We start from the raw sequence: 17,348 nt of genomic DNA on the forward strand, positions 1-17,348 counted from the left end.
CGGGGGGCAGCTCCGCGGGGGATGCCGACCCCTCCGGCCCTGCTCGCTGGGGAAGCGCAATGCCTGCTCTCCCGGGGCGAACACCGGCCCATCCCCGGTGCAACCCCAGGACAGTCTCCAAGGACGCGGCCGATGGGATCTGGGGTCCTGCCGGGGTCCCGCTGCCAGGGCGCCACACGATGCGACTGGCGCGGATGTGGCCGCACCGGCATCGGAGCTGAGGTGGCTGAACCACCTCCCACCCCCCACACCCCTCCCGAGGGTCCCACGTTCCTCCTGGTGGGCGCAGCCCGAGCTCCCAGAGACAGGTACCCCCGTCCCTGCTGCTGGGGCCCGGACCCAGCTGGATTCCTGCCAGTGAAGCCGCCGAGAGCTGGGAGGGGACCCTCACACAAGGCAAACTGCGGCGTAACCGATTAAAAATAAAACAAGATTCCCGCTTGCTATTTTCTCGTTCGAGGAGCCTCCATTAGCCTGCAGCTCCTGGCAGGAACATCTGGTGAACTTCTCCAGCGGCCACCGATTCGTTAAGGGCTGTGCTGGGGCTGGGGACCCCGTCTCACCCCCCAGGCCTGCCCTGGCTGGAGAGGAGGTGGTGGGAGGAATTGGTGATGCAAATACCACCCGGGTGAAGGAAAAGCCTGTTCCCATCTCCTGCCAGCCAGGGGACGTTGGGAACAAAACCTCCCACCAGCAAAGACGGGCGGGCAGCAGGGAGCAGCGCGAGGAGGGGGCTGCAGAGGCGGGCGATGCCAACTGCTCCCCCGGCAGGAGCGGAGGAGCCTTTTGATCTGTTGAGCCGCTGAGGCCCCACACGCGGCTCGGATCAGAGCCCTCCTGTAGCACTGGCCCCTGCAAACACCCCTGCAAGCACAGGAGCAGGAGAGCAGCACTTGGTACCGACTCCCTCCTCGCTCTCGCAGTTTCTGCAGAGCGTTTCTGCTCTCTGGTTTGACAGGAGCTCGCATTCTCCCAGTGCATTCGCCTGACTTTCACGATAATATATTCAGCAGAACTGGATTCATTTCAAACCAGCTATTACACCACAGTATGTTCCAACACAAATATATGCAGTGTAGTGCAGCAACAATTCTTCTAGGAGTATTACTGTGTAACACAGATTGCAGGAAAAGCACGTTTCCCTCCCTGCCCGCTGCCCGCCAGGCGCCTGGAGCCGAGCGCGCCGCAGAACGCCGCAGGCTGCGCCGACGGGACGAGGGAGAATTTAAGAAGCGGGAAATCTCCAGCCACTCAAAATCACCTGTCCGGCATCACGTGAGCCGTTTCTGGAGTTTTCCCCGCGCCTCGCCCCACAGCAGGGGTGGCAGGGCCGCCCGGTGACTCTGTCCCCCCCAGCACCCTCTGCCGCCGCTGTGGGCGAAGCCCCGGGAAACACAACGCCCTTCCCGCTACGGCTGAGACACCGAGTAGGAAGTGGAAATTTTTCCTCTTCCTCCCCAGAAGCAAAATCTAACACAAAATTAGAATAAGTTTGAGGGGACAAATGCGGTTTCTTGCTGTTTGCTTTTGCAAGAGCTCCCAGAGCGGGGGCAAAACCGGCCCCTGCCCGCGCCCGGCCTCCCGCAGCCCTCGGCCGTGCTCCCCCAGCTCCCGCCCGGTTACTGCGGAAGGAATCCTCACTGTATCTAAACTTGCCATTTCAAAAAAAAGGAAAAGCTGCTGTGGCATATGCGGAGCTGCAGGAGGAGTCAGAATTAAAACCCGAGTGTTGGGAGAAGAGAAGGGAGAAGCAGCGAGCGCGTGATCAGACAAGGGGAGGAAAGAAAGGAGGGATTCTTCATAATGGGTGAACCCGTGAACCGCAGGCTTAAATTTAATTTAGCGACCCATCAATCAAGCTGCCTGGGTGTCAGAGCTAAGGGCTACCCGGGACGGTTTCAGTAGAGGGCACTCAAGTCCCAGAAATCTGCATCTTCCAACCCCAGAATGTTTACTCTGGTGTTTTAGGAGAGGACTTCAGCACATGAATCTCGGTAATGGGAGCACTGGGCCTCGTAACTCACGTTGATTGTAGTTATATTACACCTGATGCATATAAATCTAAACAAAATGCATGTGGATGTAGCTAATTCAAATGAACCAGTTTAGACGCCATTAAAAAAAAATAGAGAAGCCTCTTTTTCTTCGTTAATATGGAAAAATGCCATGGCTATAGAAATGCTTATGTCTCTTTCTGCAAGGTTCGTACTTCTGCTGCTGCTCTGAAGCATGAATCTTACTTGAAAAGGTCCTTCGTCAATCAGCATTTTTCCCTAGATATTAATAATTTCAACATTTTTTTCCACTTTCGCAAGCAGTTCCTTTTCATACTCTTATGTCCATAGTCTTTAGAACATCCATAAATCTACAGCTTTATTTGTAGGCAGGAGAACTGACATTTTTACATATATAAACCCCCCCCATAAAATGTACACAATTATCAGAGTCCTTCCTGTGTAATAAATGGAGCTCTGAATACCACGCGTATCCACTGTAAAAAGGCAGCACGGAAATCTCACACATCCAAATACCCTCGTAACAAGCTAGGAATAACCAAACAACTTCTTCTAAATGGTACACTACGTTCATAAGTTCTAAATACAGCAGAGAATTTGCACTAATTGATATAAATGAAATGATGAATTACCGCATTACAGCTATTTTCACAGCAGTTGTGAACTGGGCAAATATATTTTTAGCATCACTGTAACAAACCGTAGCACAACGCCAAAGCCCTTCTGCTCCCTCTGAGTGTCCTTCAGCGGGCAGCACCCCCCGGCTGCCCAGGGGGATCCCCCCTACCCCCCTACAAACCCCCTCCCAGGGCCGAGCCCAGGCCGGTGCCAGCCGGGCGGCTCAGCCCCGTGTGCCCCCCCAGCCCCGTGTGCCCCCCCAGCCCCGTGTGCCCCCCAGCCCCGCGTCCCCCCCAGCGCGGGATGGGGCAGCACCGAGACAGGGCTCTGGTCCTGGGGGTGCTCTGGCAGCCTTGCAGACCCTTCCCCTCCCTTCAGCCCTTTTGTGGTGGCTGTGACTCTGCGCTAACGAGTGGCCCCCTCACCGCTGCTGGGGTTTGGCCCAATGGCTAAAGGTCACTGCTCGCAGGTGGGGGCGCCGGGCAGAGTGTCCACAGGCGATGTTCAAAGCCAAATAGTCTTCAAGGGGGGGGCAAAAAAACCCAGTTAAAGCCACTGGGGTGCAACATCTAAGAGTAGCTTGAAAAACATCCTCTTTAACCAGAGGCAGCGCAGCCTGGGACCCCCCCAGAGGGCAGCAGCCGAGGGGGCCCCGGCCCAGGCCTGTCGGGGGAACTTGGGAATCCGGAGGAAGGGAGGGGGCAGCCACGACCTGCGGCTCCCACTCGGGAAGGAAAGGCCACACAACCCCCCAGCAACCCCGCAGCCCCTCTGCCGGGGCACGTCCGCGTTGGTTTGGTATCTCACTTCTGACAAGCGAGTCCCCTCCCCGCCTTTCCGAGCGTGCAGGCTTCCTCCTCCGGCCCACGTCCATGGCGGGGACTATTCCTGACCTCCACACACCCATCAGATCCTCATCAAACCAGATAAGAAGAAATAAACTATTTGTGCTGGTACTGCAGCAGGATCCAGAGGCTGAAGCAAAGGTTCGAGCCGTGTTAGTGCCTGGTGCCAGCAAAAAGGCAAGAAACAGCATCCCGACACTAACGAACTAACAGAATACATCATCCTAGCCACAATTTAATTTAAACAGTCCACAAAATCTGAACCTCTCATTCTAAATTACTGAAAATAAAACCTCTGTGTGCTGGAGTCTGCAAAGAACAGCCACAGATGGAACAACCCTCTCCCTCCCAATAGGTTTGTGGGGCCTTTTTATCTCCAGGTGCAAAGACTCACCACGTTGTGACATTTAATTTTATAACAAGTTCACAGAAACAGCTGTCCTTCATTTAAGCAATAAGTAAAGAAAATTTCTTCCATGCCCTTTTGCTAAATCTTATCCTTTTTGGTGTCATGAGGGATAAAAATATCCTGAACATGAGACAGCCTTTTCTATAACTGTCTTTGACTCTGGTAAGAAGATTTCCTGCTGGAAGCTGGAGCCTCAGCCTGCCCACAATAAACACTAACAGCAGATCTCGGAGACCGAACTTCTGCGCGGCGCCTGGGAGGTGCTGAGCGCTGCCTTTGCCTCTCTGCTTTGACTCTCAGGAGTCAAAACGTCTCCTCCACCATGACACGACACCGAGACCCCGGCCGTGCTCGGGGGTACCCCCCCATCGCCCCAAAAGGAGCCCGACTCGGACCAGGCTCCGGGGAGGCTCCGCTGCGGGCAGCCACAGCACCTCCCGGCGGGGCCGATCCTGCCACGGGCGCGCAGATCCCCCCACGCCTCGGCCAGCTTCGCCCCGAGGTTCGGACGGTGACAGCTCGGAGATGCCCCCGCCAGACCCCCACTGCTCCCGCTGGGCAGCAACAGCCAGAGACCGGACACCCCCGGGGTGGGCGTGCGGGGGGTCCCCCGGCACCTCTCCCCCCCGCCCGCTCCCAGGCGCTTCACCCAGGAGCTCTGCTGCGGGTTTGGGGCCGGTCAGGGCCTGGGTCTGTCCCCTGGGCCGGGGCTGGCGGAGGCCGAGCTCCTGGCAGCGCGGCGCAGGCCCAGCCCGCTGCTGGGAGGGCGACGGCCGGGGAAAATTAAAAAGATGAACAGATACGGAGTAATAGTATGTTTGTAAGAAAATTAAAGATTTGCTCTTCAGATGTTCCAGGCGATGTAGTTAGCAGACAGCTGGCAAATGGGAGCGATTGGAAATGATGGAATAGATCAAATTATTTAAATGAGAAAAAATAAATTCGCCCCAGCCTAGCCCAGCAAGTTGACAAAGCTGCCTACTTATCCGCCGCGTGTGCGGCCCTTTGTCTCTGTCACCGAGGTCATTAAACTCTCGGTGGCGGAGCCCGGGCTGGGCGCCCGCCCGCGGGTACGGCCCCGACAGCCCGGTAGCCCGGTACCCGGCCCCGGTAGCCCGGTAGCCGGCGGCGGGGCCGTCGGGGACACTGGGGACAGCGGGACCCCCGGGGACACTGGGGACAGCGGGGTGTCCGGGGACAGCGGGACCCCCGGGAGCTCTCGGAGAACACCGGGGTGCGCGGGACGGGGCTGCCGTCGGGGGCAGAGGGACGCCGGGACCCCCCCCCGCCCAGTGCCCCGCGGTCCCCGCCGAGGGTCCCCGGGCGCCTCCTGCCCGCGGCCCGGGGGGGGGCGGGCGGGGAGCGGCGGGTCGGGGTCGGTGCGTGTCGGTGCCGGGGGGGCCGGGGGGGCCGGGGGGCGGTGTGTGTGTGGCGGGGGGGTGGGGGTGTGCGTGTGCCCACGCTCCACTCCGGGGCTTGGCGCGAGCCGCGCGCATCAGCGGTAGGAGGGGACAGACCCGCTCCCGCGGGCGCACCGGCAGCCCCGGCTCCGCAGGTGCCTCCCGACCGGCACCGGCACCGCACGGCCCGGCCCGGGGCGGCTCGGCTCGGCGCGGTTCGCCGCGGGACGGCCCGGCGCGGCCGCACTAAGATGTGCCACGAGCGGTCCGGCCTCGGCGCCGACCGGCCGCTCCGCCTGAGCCGCGGGCAGCAGCCGCCCGCCCCCCCGCTGCCCCTGGGGCCGTAGGGCCGCGCCGGCCCGCGCCCTCCCCAACGATGCCCCATCTCTGGCCGGCGCTCCGCGGCGTGCTCTGGGAATACTGGGCAGCGCTCCTGGTCGGCGGCCTCTGGGGCCAGAGCTCGCACGGGATGCCGCATGTCATCCGGATCGGTAAGGCCGCCTCTCCCCGCGGGGCCGGGGCCGGGGGGGCGCCGGGCGGGACGCGGAGCGGAGCGGGGCTTGTCCCGGCACCGAGCGGTGCCGCGCCCGGAGCGAGCGGCAGCCCCGGGCTGGGGGCTGGGGGGGCGCTGGGCGCCGTGCGGAGAGGGGTCGGGGTGCTGAGCCCCCGGAGAGGGGTGCTGAGCCTTTGCCGGGAGATGCTGAGCCCCGGGAGAGGGGCGTTGAGCCCCCCGGAGAGGGGTGCTGAGCCCCGGAGAGGGGTGCTGAGCTTGCTGCGGGGAGGGCAGCGGTGCCCGGTGCTCGGGGGGTGCTGAGCCCGCTGCAGTGGGGGTGCTGTGCGGAGGTGCTGTGACCCAGGGCCGGGGGTGCCGAGCACACGGGACTGGCGGCCGGGGGGGGGCCCGTGGCCCCGCTGCCCGTGGCCCGGCTCCGCCGTGCTGAGGGCCAGGCGTGTTTCATTAAACTGCCGGGGTTCTGGGGAGAATTAATTTTTAATAGTGTTACATAAAGTAATTGCACAGATAGCAGCTCGGGGGAGCGTCCAGGGTCCTTCTGATGAAAGGAGATACTTGTTTTGAACGTGGCGTGTAAAGATCTGCCACAGCCCGTGTCCTTTGCCACCCCTGCGCCTTCCCGGGGATTTGCTGAATGCCCGGCAGAAATGACACGGGCAGGTTTCCCTGCCAGGGACCAGACCCCAACCCAGAGCAACTCGGGAGGACGGCATCCCTTTGGGAGTGTTTTGAAGTGGGAAAAATGGGTTTTATTTATCCCGGCGCAACGGCACCGCAGCAACGCCAGAGCCAGTCAGAGAAACCGGCGGGTGCCGAGGGACGGGCGCCTTCGGGGGGGACCCCTGTCCCCCCCAGCGTGGGCTGCAGCGACTGCGTCACCCCGACCGTCCGCGGGCCGGGGGCTGGGGGGGTCCTGCAGGGGCAACATCTGCTCCCACCGGGCGCTGGGAGCCCCACGCCGGGCAGACGGGTGCTGTGCCTGTGCCAGCGCCAGAAATGTCGGTGGAAAAGGTTAATGGCCCCGTCCCTGGGGCCTGGGCCCTGCCGCTGCGGAACTTTCTCTGCCGAGCTGCTCGGCATGCCAGCCGCAGCCGGGGGGGCTCTGTCAGACAGGAGCCCCCTCCCGGGAACGCTCCGGTGGCCTCGCCGGTCCCACCGCGCCAGCGGGAGCAGGTGTCATCCCGTGTGCCATGGCAGAGCCCCCCCGATGCCGCCGGCCTGCCCCCCCCGAGCACTGCCGGGGGTCCCGGGGTGCCAGGCCTGCAGCTCGCCCGGCTTTCGGCTTGGCCGGGGTGGCCAGAGGTGGCCAGAGGTGGCCAGAGGTGGCCAGCTGCCAGGCCCCGCCGCCGAGGGGGCGTGTGGGGGGCTGCGGCCGTGCCAGCGGGGCTGGCAGGGAACGGGCTGAGGTCGCCGAGACCCCTGGGAAGAGCAGCGGGGCTCGTGGGGGACGCTCGGGCCCCGGCGTGTCCCCGTGGCCACGGTCAGTCTCAAGTCCGGGTGCCCCGGTTGCCCCGAGGATGGATTTTCTAGACGGCTCCATGCAGTTGCAGGGCAGGATGGAGGAGCTGCCAGCCCGGCGCTGCTGCCAGCCCTGCCCCGGTGCCGCTCGCTCCCGCTGGAGCTCTGCTCCCCCCTGCCCGCGGCTCCCCGCCTCGGCTCGGGGGCCACCAGGACCCGGGCGAGGGGGTCACTGGGCTGGGCTGGGGCAAAGGCAGCGAGGCGGCGGGCAGGGAGGTAAGAGGGTGGGCAGGCAGGCAGGGAGGCGGGCAGGGAGACAGGCAGGCAGGGCTGCGCGCCGCCTCTGCCAGCACTGCTGTGCCTCCTGCAGGAGCAGCCTTGGCTTTAATTGCTGAGAAACACCCCAACACCCAGCTCCTCATTTCGCCTTTTTCTTGAGCAGTGAAATAAGAAACTTAAAGATCAGGAAAAGGCTTTAAATGGGGCTGCAGGGAAATCTGTGTTTACCTTCGCTCTCAGCTAAACCTGGCATAATTCTGACCTCTTTTTCAGCCCACTGGAAAATTGCAGCTTTTTCCCCCTGCATTAATTTGTGCAAAGCTGCCCTGGCTTTCAAGTAATTCTTTTAATTACTAGGTTATGCCAAGAAGTGGAGAACACTTAAATACGTATTGGTTTAGAACTGAAAATCAAACCAGAGAGAAGACAGGTAACTTCTCAAAGCTGAGTATTAAAATAAATACAGGGAGAGATAGCTAAGAAAGGGAAGGAAAAGCCAAAAGTGCCCTTCCTCTCATGAGTAAAATATAAATATTTAATCTACACATCTAAACATAATCTGTACATATACATGTACAAAGAGAATCTGCCTCATTACTGGATTTTTGTTATTAAGTAGGAGTTTGTATCTGAAGCTCATTCGACACCTGTTCAATTATTACGCAATCTGTTAAATATTTGAAAATGCTGTATCAGAGAACAGCATCTAGATCTGCTGCAAGGTGCTCAATTCAACCCCGAGTTGTTCTGCTATAAAGACAGATAACGGCAGCGGTGCGAGTGGAGTTACTCCGTGTTTACACCAGTGTGACTGAGAGGCAGGCTGCGATGCTGCCAGCCCCGGCTGCGGATGAGATCAGGGAGATTATACCTGTTATTAAGTGCTGCACCGAGCAGCTGAGCGTTTGCAATATCATGCCCCTCGTGCAGTGAAAGCGGGGCGTGCAGGATGATCCAGGCACCGGCGGTAGCCTATTTATCGAACCTCTCAGATTAAAAAGCAGTAGTAGCACCCCTCCGAAGTGACAGACGGAGCTTGATGCCATTTTGTGGAGCCCGATGGCACCGGCCCTCACGACGCGAGGCGGGGGCCCGGGGGGCCGCGGGGGGGCCCAGGGCACCGGCCTTTCTCCGCAGAGCAGGTTCCGTTGCCGGGCTCTGGCAACGCGCCGTCAGAAATTACTCACGGTGATTATTCTGATGGACGATGTGTTAGCAAGACATACGTGCAGATCAGGCGGATGCCAACGGTTTGAGATTAATAAGTAATTGTACAAACCAGGCCACAGGAGCCGTCCTTCCAATTTTAGCACTTGTATTTGTTGATTAGTGGGTTTGTTTGTATTCAAGTGCTGCTGAGGTGACGCCAAAACCGCGCAGCCCCGCTGCCATCATTCCTCTTGGCCCCCCTGTGCCCGTGACAGCAGCAGTGGCGCCTGCCACCGCCTCTGCCACCGCCTCTGCCACCGCCTCTGCGGGCGGGGGGGACGGGCAGGGAGGGTCCCCAGCCTGCCCCGCACGGGGGTCCCCCCAAATCCCCGCTGCACGCTCGCCTCGCCCCTCCTCTGCAGAAGCGCCGTGCCTGGGAGGGATTTCATTTTGCTCTCTACGTTTTAAATGGAATCACCTTCACCTTTGGGCTCTTGCTTTTGTTCTGGGGTTTTTTTTTGCTAAGGTTGTGTTCCTGCTGATTATTTGTGGCAATAATTATACCTCAAGCGTGTTTGAAAGTCCCACCCTTGGATCCCTGAAGTCACTCTGAACGGGACTGGGCTCCAGCTAGGCTTTTAAACAAACAGTCCTGCACTGAGGAATTTATCGGATTTTATTACTTGTAGTCTCTTTCTGAGCTGTGTTTGCATAGAGAAGGGGTCAGGGCATCGATTGTTTGTATGATTTGCAAGTAACACAGAAAAGACAATCAAATTGGATTGGAGTCTGTGTGGAAAAAAAAATCATTGATTATTTTATATAAATACATAGAAAACAAAGTCTGTGGATAATTATCCTCCTCTATGTGATTGGCTTTTCTGAGGCTTATTATGCCTGTCTGGAATTTTATTTTGAAATCACCTTCCCACACTCTGCAAACGAAGTTTTATTTTTAAAAATAAAGGCAAATGCAAGCTTTTGCAGGCTGAAAAAGGCAGTGTCCGCGGGGCGGGGAGCTGCGTGGCCGCGGGGTCCGTGGCTGCCCGGGAGGGACCCCCCAGCACGGCGTCCCCAGCGTCCCCGCTCAGCTCCGGCCGGTGGCCGCTCTGGCCGCGGCCTTGCGGGGAGGGGTGGCGGGACGGGACGGCCCGGCTGGGGCTCGGGCGTCGGGTGGCACCGGGCTGTGAGGGGGGCCGGAGCCCCACCTGCACCCCCTGCCCCGTGGTGGGGGGGTTCTCGCCCAGAAATCGCTGGCTGAGACGCGACTTTTTACCCTTTTCCTCTGAAACGCCGCCGAGCGCGTCCGCCCGCAGCCCAGCGGGGCTGAGCCCCCGCCTGTGGCCTGGGGGTCACCAGCCGTGAAGAATGAGAATCCCCTCTCGGTGCCTGGTGAGGGGATGGAACGTGGCGGGGTCGGAGCGGGCAGGGATGGAACTTGATCGATACGCTCCCCCCTCCGCGGAGCAAACGCCTTCAGCAGCTTGGCGGCACCTGAGGCCAGGCGCAGGCTCAGCAAATGTTAACTGGGGGGATTCTCCCCATCCCCTGTGCTCCTGGTCTGGAGGGTGAGCACCCAGACGGCCGAGCTGGGCGGCCCCTGGCCAAGGGGCACCTCGCCCCGCACCGGGGGCGCCTCGGACGCAGCCCTGGGTGCTCGGTGGGGTCTGCAGTGGCGCTGACGGTGCCTCCCGCGGTGCCTCGGGGGGGGATCTGGCCCCCAAAACCTCCTGGGGCCGAGCACGCTCACGGGCTGCTTCAGGATTCTGCTTTCTGCATGTTCCGTGTTGCAAGTAAAGTGCTATATTGTTTTGTTTTGTTTTCTTTCTCCTGTTTTTAAATCACTCTGATGCCTTTGTGGCTTCTCCTGCGTTTCCGTGCGTGTTTCTGTGGCCGCACACCCCCCGCTCCTGCATTTAATGGCTGATGAAGTTATTTCAGGTCATGAGATGCTTTGTGTGTCAGATAACATATTCCAGTAATTTCAGCAGGATATAAGGGTGGCAGTGTAAATTGTTTGGTGGTAAATTAATTCTGAATACATTTGAATAACAATGTTACCTCTTTATCGCAGAATAGTCTAATTATTTGATCTTGGCATCCTCTTGAGAACTTCATACAGGAAATTAAGATCAAACCACAAACCAGAATAAAATAGACCCTCATTCATCATAGGGCAGGAGTACCGCCAAAATAAACAGCCCTACTTAGTGCCGGGCTGCTTCCTGGGAGCGGGCACTCCCCCACCCGTGGCACCTGCACGCTGCCGTCCCGGGGCTGGGGGCGGCGGATTTCCACAGACCTCGAGTGGGGAAGGAGCCTCGTGTGGGCCCTGCGTGTGGGACAGCGGCGGTGGCACCTCTGCCCCGGGGGACGCGCCGTGGCGGCGGGGGCTGCCCGCTCCGGCACTGCTGCTTCTGGGTTTGCCGCCAGCCGGGTGCAAATCCACCGCTCCAGACTTAATTTCTCCGTCTCTGGCTGTTTTTATTGATGAAGCTAAATGGAGGTTGATATTATGAGCAGTTTTCTGTAAGGCCTCCACGACGCAGTCGCGCGCAGGACAGTACTGGCAGTAATTCAATCCACAGCGAAGCTGGGGCTAGTCCTGGCTGATGGCTCCCGGGGTACAGGCAGCAGCTTCACTAAATTCACAACCCTGAGCCCAGCCCAGCTCCTCCGGCTCTCGGCGGAGGCTCAGCCTGCGGGCCAGCATCAGCAGAGGGCACTGCGCCTCGCCGCTCCCACCCTGCCAGCTTCTGCCACCTTCCTCCCAGCGCCACGCGCTTCCCGCTGCTCTCATCCCGCATTTCCAAGCGGTTGCAGGAGCAGCTCTGCCAGAACAGCCTCGATGCTGGAGTCTCTCACGGAGACACACGATCAACTGAAGCCCGACGCTGCTCAGTCTTGTTTGTAGCAAGCACTAAGCCTCATAATCCAGCGTATTACGTTTCTCCCCCAGTTACGCCGTGCAATCTCCTCTCCCTCATTTTGGCGAGAGGTTTAACGTGATGCCGTCTAGACTTGTGGTTTTGCTTTGTGTGCTCAGAAGACGGGCTGGTGGAATTCTCTGTGTACGGCAGATAACGAGTTGAAAGCACCACAACTCCGTGGGCGAGGTGGGGGGGAGAGGCAAATGTTGGAGAGGAGCTGAGGGCTGAGGGCGAGGAGCAAACCTGCGCTGTGGCGATGCTGCCAAAGCGAATAGCGGCGACGCGAGGAGCGCTGCTTGTCTCAAAGCCACGAGAATCCGAGCTGCTGTGGCTGCAGACGCTGCCGTTTGCAGGGACTGCGCGGGGGACCCTGAGGCTCCACCAGCGAATACCGTGGGCTTCTGGCCCCTCGGACACTCAGGGGGGTTTTTCAGGCAGAGCTTGTCTGGCCTGGGCTGATGTAGGGGGAATTCCGATGTGATGGGGCTTCACATGTTACTACTGTTGTAATTAACAGTAAAACCAGGGATAATGTGCTGGTACTTACGGCAAAGCCTAACACTGATGCGGGTCCTTATCACAAGCAAGATCAGGCAGGTGGAAGGCTCAGTTCGCCACTTCATCTTTGCTCCAGCACCAGCTTTTCTCTGTGGCTGCCTCTGTTAGACCCTTTGCTCTCACCTCCCGCCACCCCCCCTTTTGCTGTGCTGCCCTGCAGGGAACCTTCCTCTGACATTACAGCTTCATTTCTCAGGTTTGCACTACGAGGCGCTCGCCATGTCGAGTGTTACCTGGGCGCTCAGCAGCACCAGTCCTCGTGCTTTCAACCGGCAGCCAGACATTGTGCATGAATGCACAAATACGGACGCGACTGCTCCGTTATTTCTGGGAGGGAGGGTAATCAGGAAAATGCCATTTGGTTGCAAACGCTGCTGAGGAGAGCCGCGGGGTACCCCCACATCAGAGGCAACCCCAGTGCTGCTCCGAGCTTCCCCCGACACCCCCCAAATCGTTCAGCCTCTGCAGCAGCGCGAACGAGGAGAGGACAGCAAACCCTGGCCGGCAGCGACAAAAGGCCACCTTGCTGGATCTGTATTGTTTAATGTTTTAGCCCAGGGACCTGGTCAGACTTTGGGTTTTGTTGCTGTGCCCCAGCCAACAACCAGCACCCCTCAGTGTGGGGGCAAATCCATAGAATAAAAATCAGAATGATTTTTAGTAGAGGAGTAAGGCAGCTGTCAGCCCCTTGGGCCTGGGGCATTCAGGGACATGGTGTGACCCGGGGAACAGCCGCAGGGCTGGGCTGGGGGGTACGGCCCCAGCGTGGCCCCGGCTGGGCAGGCACCTCCCCGTCCCCCCAGGGTCACGCTGCGTGTCCGGCGGCCCCGCACGTCGCCCTTCGCCGCCGCAGGACGGGTTGTTCGGGGCACGCAGCTCGGGGGGACAGCCAACACCTCGGCGCTGGCAGTTTTTAAACAGCAAGCTGGGCTGGGCTCATTCACCTAGGACAGTTTTTCTCCACCATGTCTGGTGTAGAAGACCCACCAGTTATTTCACTTTAGGAGGCTGTTTTCTGTCACTGACCACTGCTGGTAAATCCCCCCGGCTGGCTGGGGGTGCAGGACGGGGTCTGGGGGAGCCGGGCAGCCCGCGCAGGGCAGGGGAGTGCGCTGGGCAACCTCAGGTAACGAGGCACCAGCACGGGAAGAGAGGGGCCCCTCGGTGATCACAGGGTTTAAAATAAGAGGGTGCTGTGGGAGTGGTGGAATCCATCTGTCACAGTGCTCAGGAGTGCGAAAGGAAAAGAGGAGGGAGAAGGAAATACGGGATTTCTGGCTTCTTGACGAGAGGTTCCCTAAATGGGGGGACAGCACAGCCCGGCATCAGGAGGAGCCAGACTGCACCGTAACTACTCCCTTGAGAAGTCACTCTAGGGAGGCACGGGGGTGCTGCACGATGGCGATAGACTTAAGGATCTGGGCACAGCAGATTTTGGAAACAGGGCTCTGGTTCTCAGCTGTAATTTGTTCCTGCCTGCACCCTCTGGATTTCCAGGTAAAGGCTCTCCCAGGTAGCCTGAAGGATGCCGTAACACACCTTGTCGGCTGCCTCGGCAAGAGCCTGACTTCGGTGCGAGGTGACTCACTTGGGTATCACAGAGCGGGAGCAAATGGAGCCCCCCTGCCAGCCCCCCTGCCAGCCCCCCCCAGGCCGTGGGGCAATGCTCCTCCACCTTGCACCAGCCGCCAGCACTGCCGGGGAAGGTCTGGAGAGGCACCCGTTGGTGTCTGGCTCAGCCCTGCCAGGAACCGACGCACCAAAAATTCCCCCACCTGGAGCAGAATCCCCAGGGTTGCTTTTTTTCCTTTGAAGTACAGCCTGGCCTTTCGCTCTGGGCACACTAAGCCTAAAGAGTACAGCAAAATAAAGAGCATTTGCACCTTGGATTAGGAGTTTAGTCTGTGTAGTTACTGAGTCAGAAAAACATCACTGTTCAGGAAGGGTTTTAACCGGACAAATAAACCAGCTAACATCAGAGGAATAAAACAGGCTGAGAATCACATAACTGCTCAGATGAATTCCCGAATTTGTGCCCTGCACTTTGTTCATCCCTCTGGAAACTGGGCACCCAGGGCTCCCCACTGAGGGGCCTCCCCAGTCCCAGGTACCGCAGCACTAAGTGTGTTACAAAGGCTTTTGAGACAGATTGAGTTAAATTAGCCTTCCATCCTTGACATCTGCAAACAGTAGCTTCAGGAGCATTCATTAGTGCCACTGCAGCAGTTCGGGTTGTAACGGAGGTTCCCATGTCCAATAAGGAATGGGAAGAGGCCATTGACTGCTCTTACATAGGCCACTGGATGCTCATTAGCTGGTAATGACGTCTGATTGCTACAGCATGTCCTTTGTTCAAATTGGGGACTTGGAGGTGAACAGACCAGCTCTTCCAACTCACCAGTACCCAGGTGAATCGGAACATAAACTGTTCTTAAAATAACAGAGCTGGTACTGCAAAATCCAAATTCGATTAAAGATGTGGAAGTGTCTGGTGAGAGAACCAGCGTCAGCTGTGGGCGGCTTTCCTCCACTTTAATGAATAGATGGCTGTCATCTCTTACTTATCTCCCAGGATGAAACAGTAAATAAAATCTGGTATAACCCACAAATTTAGCTGAGTTACGGCTGTCTATTGGGACTGAAGTGTTAGACTTGTTGGTTAGTTTTGCAGTGAATTCAAAGCACTCGGAAGGAAGTCACGGCAGTCATTTGAAATTCCACCCCCTGCGAGACACCGCGCCTGCCTGGGCACACGGGCTGAGGGAATTTTTCCCCGGCTGCAGCAGAAGTTGCACGTCAGAAACGGGGCTGGTTTTGTTACGAACGGAGCAAATGGCTACAGCACCTGCTCGGCAGAGGATCTGAGAACAGATTTTCACATGAAGGACAGACCCAGGCTCTGCTTCGGGGGCCGCATGCCCCACAGCTCCGGGGGTGCGAGGCCGGGGGGGCTGCGCTGCCAACGCCAAACGGCCTCTGCCAAAGGGACCTGCTCTGCCGGAAAGGTGGCCTTTAAGTCATCGGTGAAGAATAATGTGTGTGTCTGTATCGCTACGGTGTCTGGGAGTTTGAAAAAAAGATGGCTGTTTTCATTGCCATATAAATAAAGGTTTTCTTTAAAGTGAACAGGTGCTGCTGGGTCTGAATCTCTCTGATTCATGCCTCGCTGGAGGGGAATTATTAATCTCTCATCTTCTGCACAAAGGTGGCTGATATATATTTTCTAGTAAAACTTAGAGCAGATCAAGACCGTTTCCTAATGGTTTCTAGAACCGTTTGCAGTTTCTGTGCACGGGAAGAGTTCTGAGCGTGTCCCAGGGCCGCTGCTGTCTGGGTGGTCGCAGATCACGCGGGATCCCGGGGCAGAGAAGCAAAGCCCAGCCCTGCCGGGGGAGCGCAGCGCCCGCTCCTCGCCCGCCGCCTCGTCTCCAGCTCCAGCTGCAGGCAGCGGAGTTTCTTGGGCAAGACGGCGGTTTCCAGAGGATTCGTGTTTCAGCCTTCTGGGGCAGTGTCAGCCCGGTGGGACTCACCTCCCAGCAGTCCCCAGTCGCTGCCAACACGCGACTGGGAGCAGTTGCTCAGTTTTCTGTGTTGAGAGTCACGGGAACGTGATGGCACCGGGATGCGACCTGGAGATTTTAAGAAGTAGCTCAGCCTGGCAGTATCATAGTCATAACTTGCAGGAATATTTGTGTTCTTTCCTGCAGATTCCTGTTACAGGAAGTTTATCACAGACTATGTCGAACGCTTTTCCCCAGAGAAAGCATTCAGCCATTAGGTATTTCTTTTCTAAAGCACGTCCCTTAGCTTAGCTTTTGCTGTTATTTATTAATACTGCTATAAGGCATCCCAATGACATGTTTTGTCTGAGCTTTTTAAAAGACTCCGACTTCACCTAGCTCCTACTCCTTTCCTTCGGAAGCAGAAGTAAGGTCGCTACCGGAAAGAAACATGAGGCCAACCTGCCAAAGCCAGGCCTAGAAAACCTGCTGGCCAGCTCTCCAGCGGGACACAGAGGTGGATGTTTTCTCTGAGTCCTGGATATTCCATTTTTCCTTTTGGTTTTCCTTTGTTCTCCTCTTTTGTTCCGATTCCTGTGGTGTTCCCACGCCCTGGGCTCTGCTCTCCCCCCCCGTAGCTCGGGGTGCACAGGCAGGTCCCCCCCTCCGCACGCCGACGGTGTGGGCGCTCCCCACCCCCGAGCCCAGCTCCCGGCAGGCTGCAGCCACGCTTCGCTCTCTCAGGCAGAGCCTCCGCGCAGCTCCCGCCCGCTGCGGCATTTTGGGGCACTTTCCTCCTCTCCGGTGGTCTCCCGTGGCCACGCCGGGTGGGCGGCAGCGCGGGGGCTCACGCTGCCCGTCGGCGGGCGCGGGACCGGCCGCGGCAGCCTCCGGGATCGTTCGTGTCCTCGAGAGCCTCGGGAAGGAAAACGGGTCATTTAGCGCTGCCGAGATGTTCTTCCATTGGATGTGCAGCAAAAGGTACATCGTGATTAACCTTAAAGGTATAAGCTTCTTCTTTGCTGTGTGTGACAGATTTATAATATTTTCTCTTTCTTTTTAACACCGGATTCTTAGCGCCGACAGTGATTTATTGAATAATCAATTTCCTTATCTACGTAATACATTAAAGTGATCCATCAATGCCAGATAATCAATCCAGCCTGGGATTTTAAGTGTGTAAGAGTGTATGTATGTGTACTTGTATATATATTTTCCTCCTGTATTGTTGTCAGGCCAAATAACGTCTCCCTTTCTGTGCTCCTTTTTCAGTGACTTTTGTTTATGGTGTGTAAAAGAAACCCGCGACATTATATTACACCTTGTAAGTTTTACGGTACTTGAGAGCTTTATGCGGTATGAATGTAAAGGGCAATGCAATAATGCAAAGGGCAGTGAGACATTTTTAAGCACAGAAGGATACACAAGGAGCTGCAGAGATAAATCTGGGTGGATAATCATCCCACAGTGTCTCTCCTATTTATGAGAGAAAAAGACATTCACTGCAAATCATGCTTCAGGTCACTTTTGCCCTGGTTTCTGGCTCTGCTTTGCGTTATAGGCTGCTTAAATTGTTCCTAATCGAATCTGGGATCTCTGCCCTGCGCTGTGTCCTGTGCCCGGCGGAGGTGGGCTCGCCCCCGCTGAAGGACGATCTGACTCCCCATCCCTGA

At 57.8% G+C, this 17,348-nt stretch overlaps 1 protein-coding gene across 2 annotated transcripts in view; it reads left to right on the forward strand.

The window, feature by feature from the left end:
- The first annotated feature begins 5,449 nt into the window (after positions 1–5,449).
- GRIK3 (glutamate ionotropic receptor kainate type subunit 3) overlaps positions 5,450–17,348 on the forward strand; it is a 118,356-nt gene continuing 106,457 nt past the window's right edge. For both annotated transcript variants that reach the window (XM_074926400.1, XM_074926401.1), the window contains exon 1: positions 5,450–5,778. In XM_074926400.1, coding sequence (XP_074782501.1) covers positions 5,664–5,778 — 115 coding nt within the window. In that variant the 5' untranslated portion in view covers positions 5,450–5,663. The remainder of the gene's footprint in view (positions 5,779–17,348) is intronic.

Source organism: Athene noctua, chromosome 24 (assembly GCF_965140245.1).
Source record: "Athene noctua chromosome 24, bAthNoc1.hap1.1, whole genome shotgun sequence".
Lineage (NCBI taxonomy): Eukaryota > Metazoa > Chordata > Aves > Strigiformes > Strigidae > Athene > Athene noctua.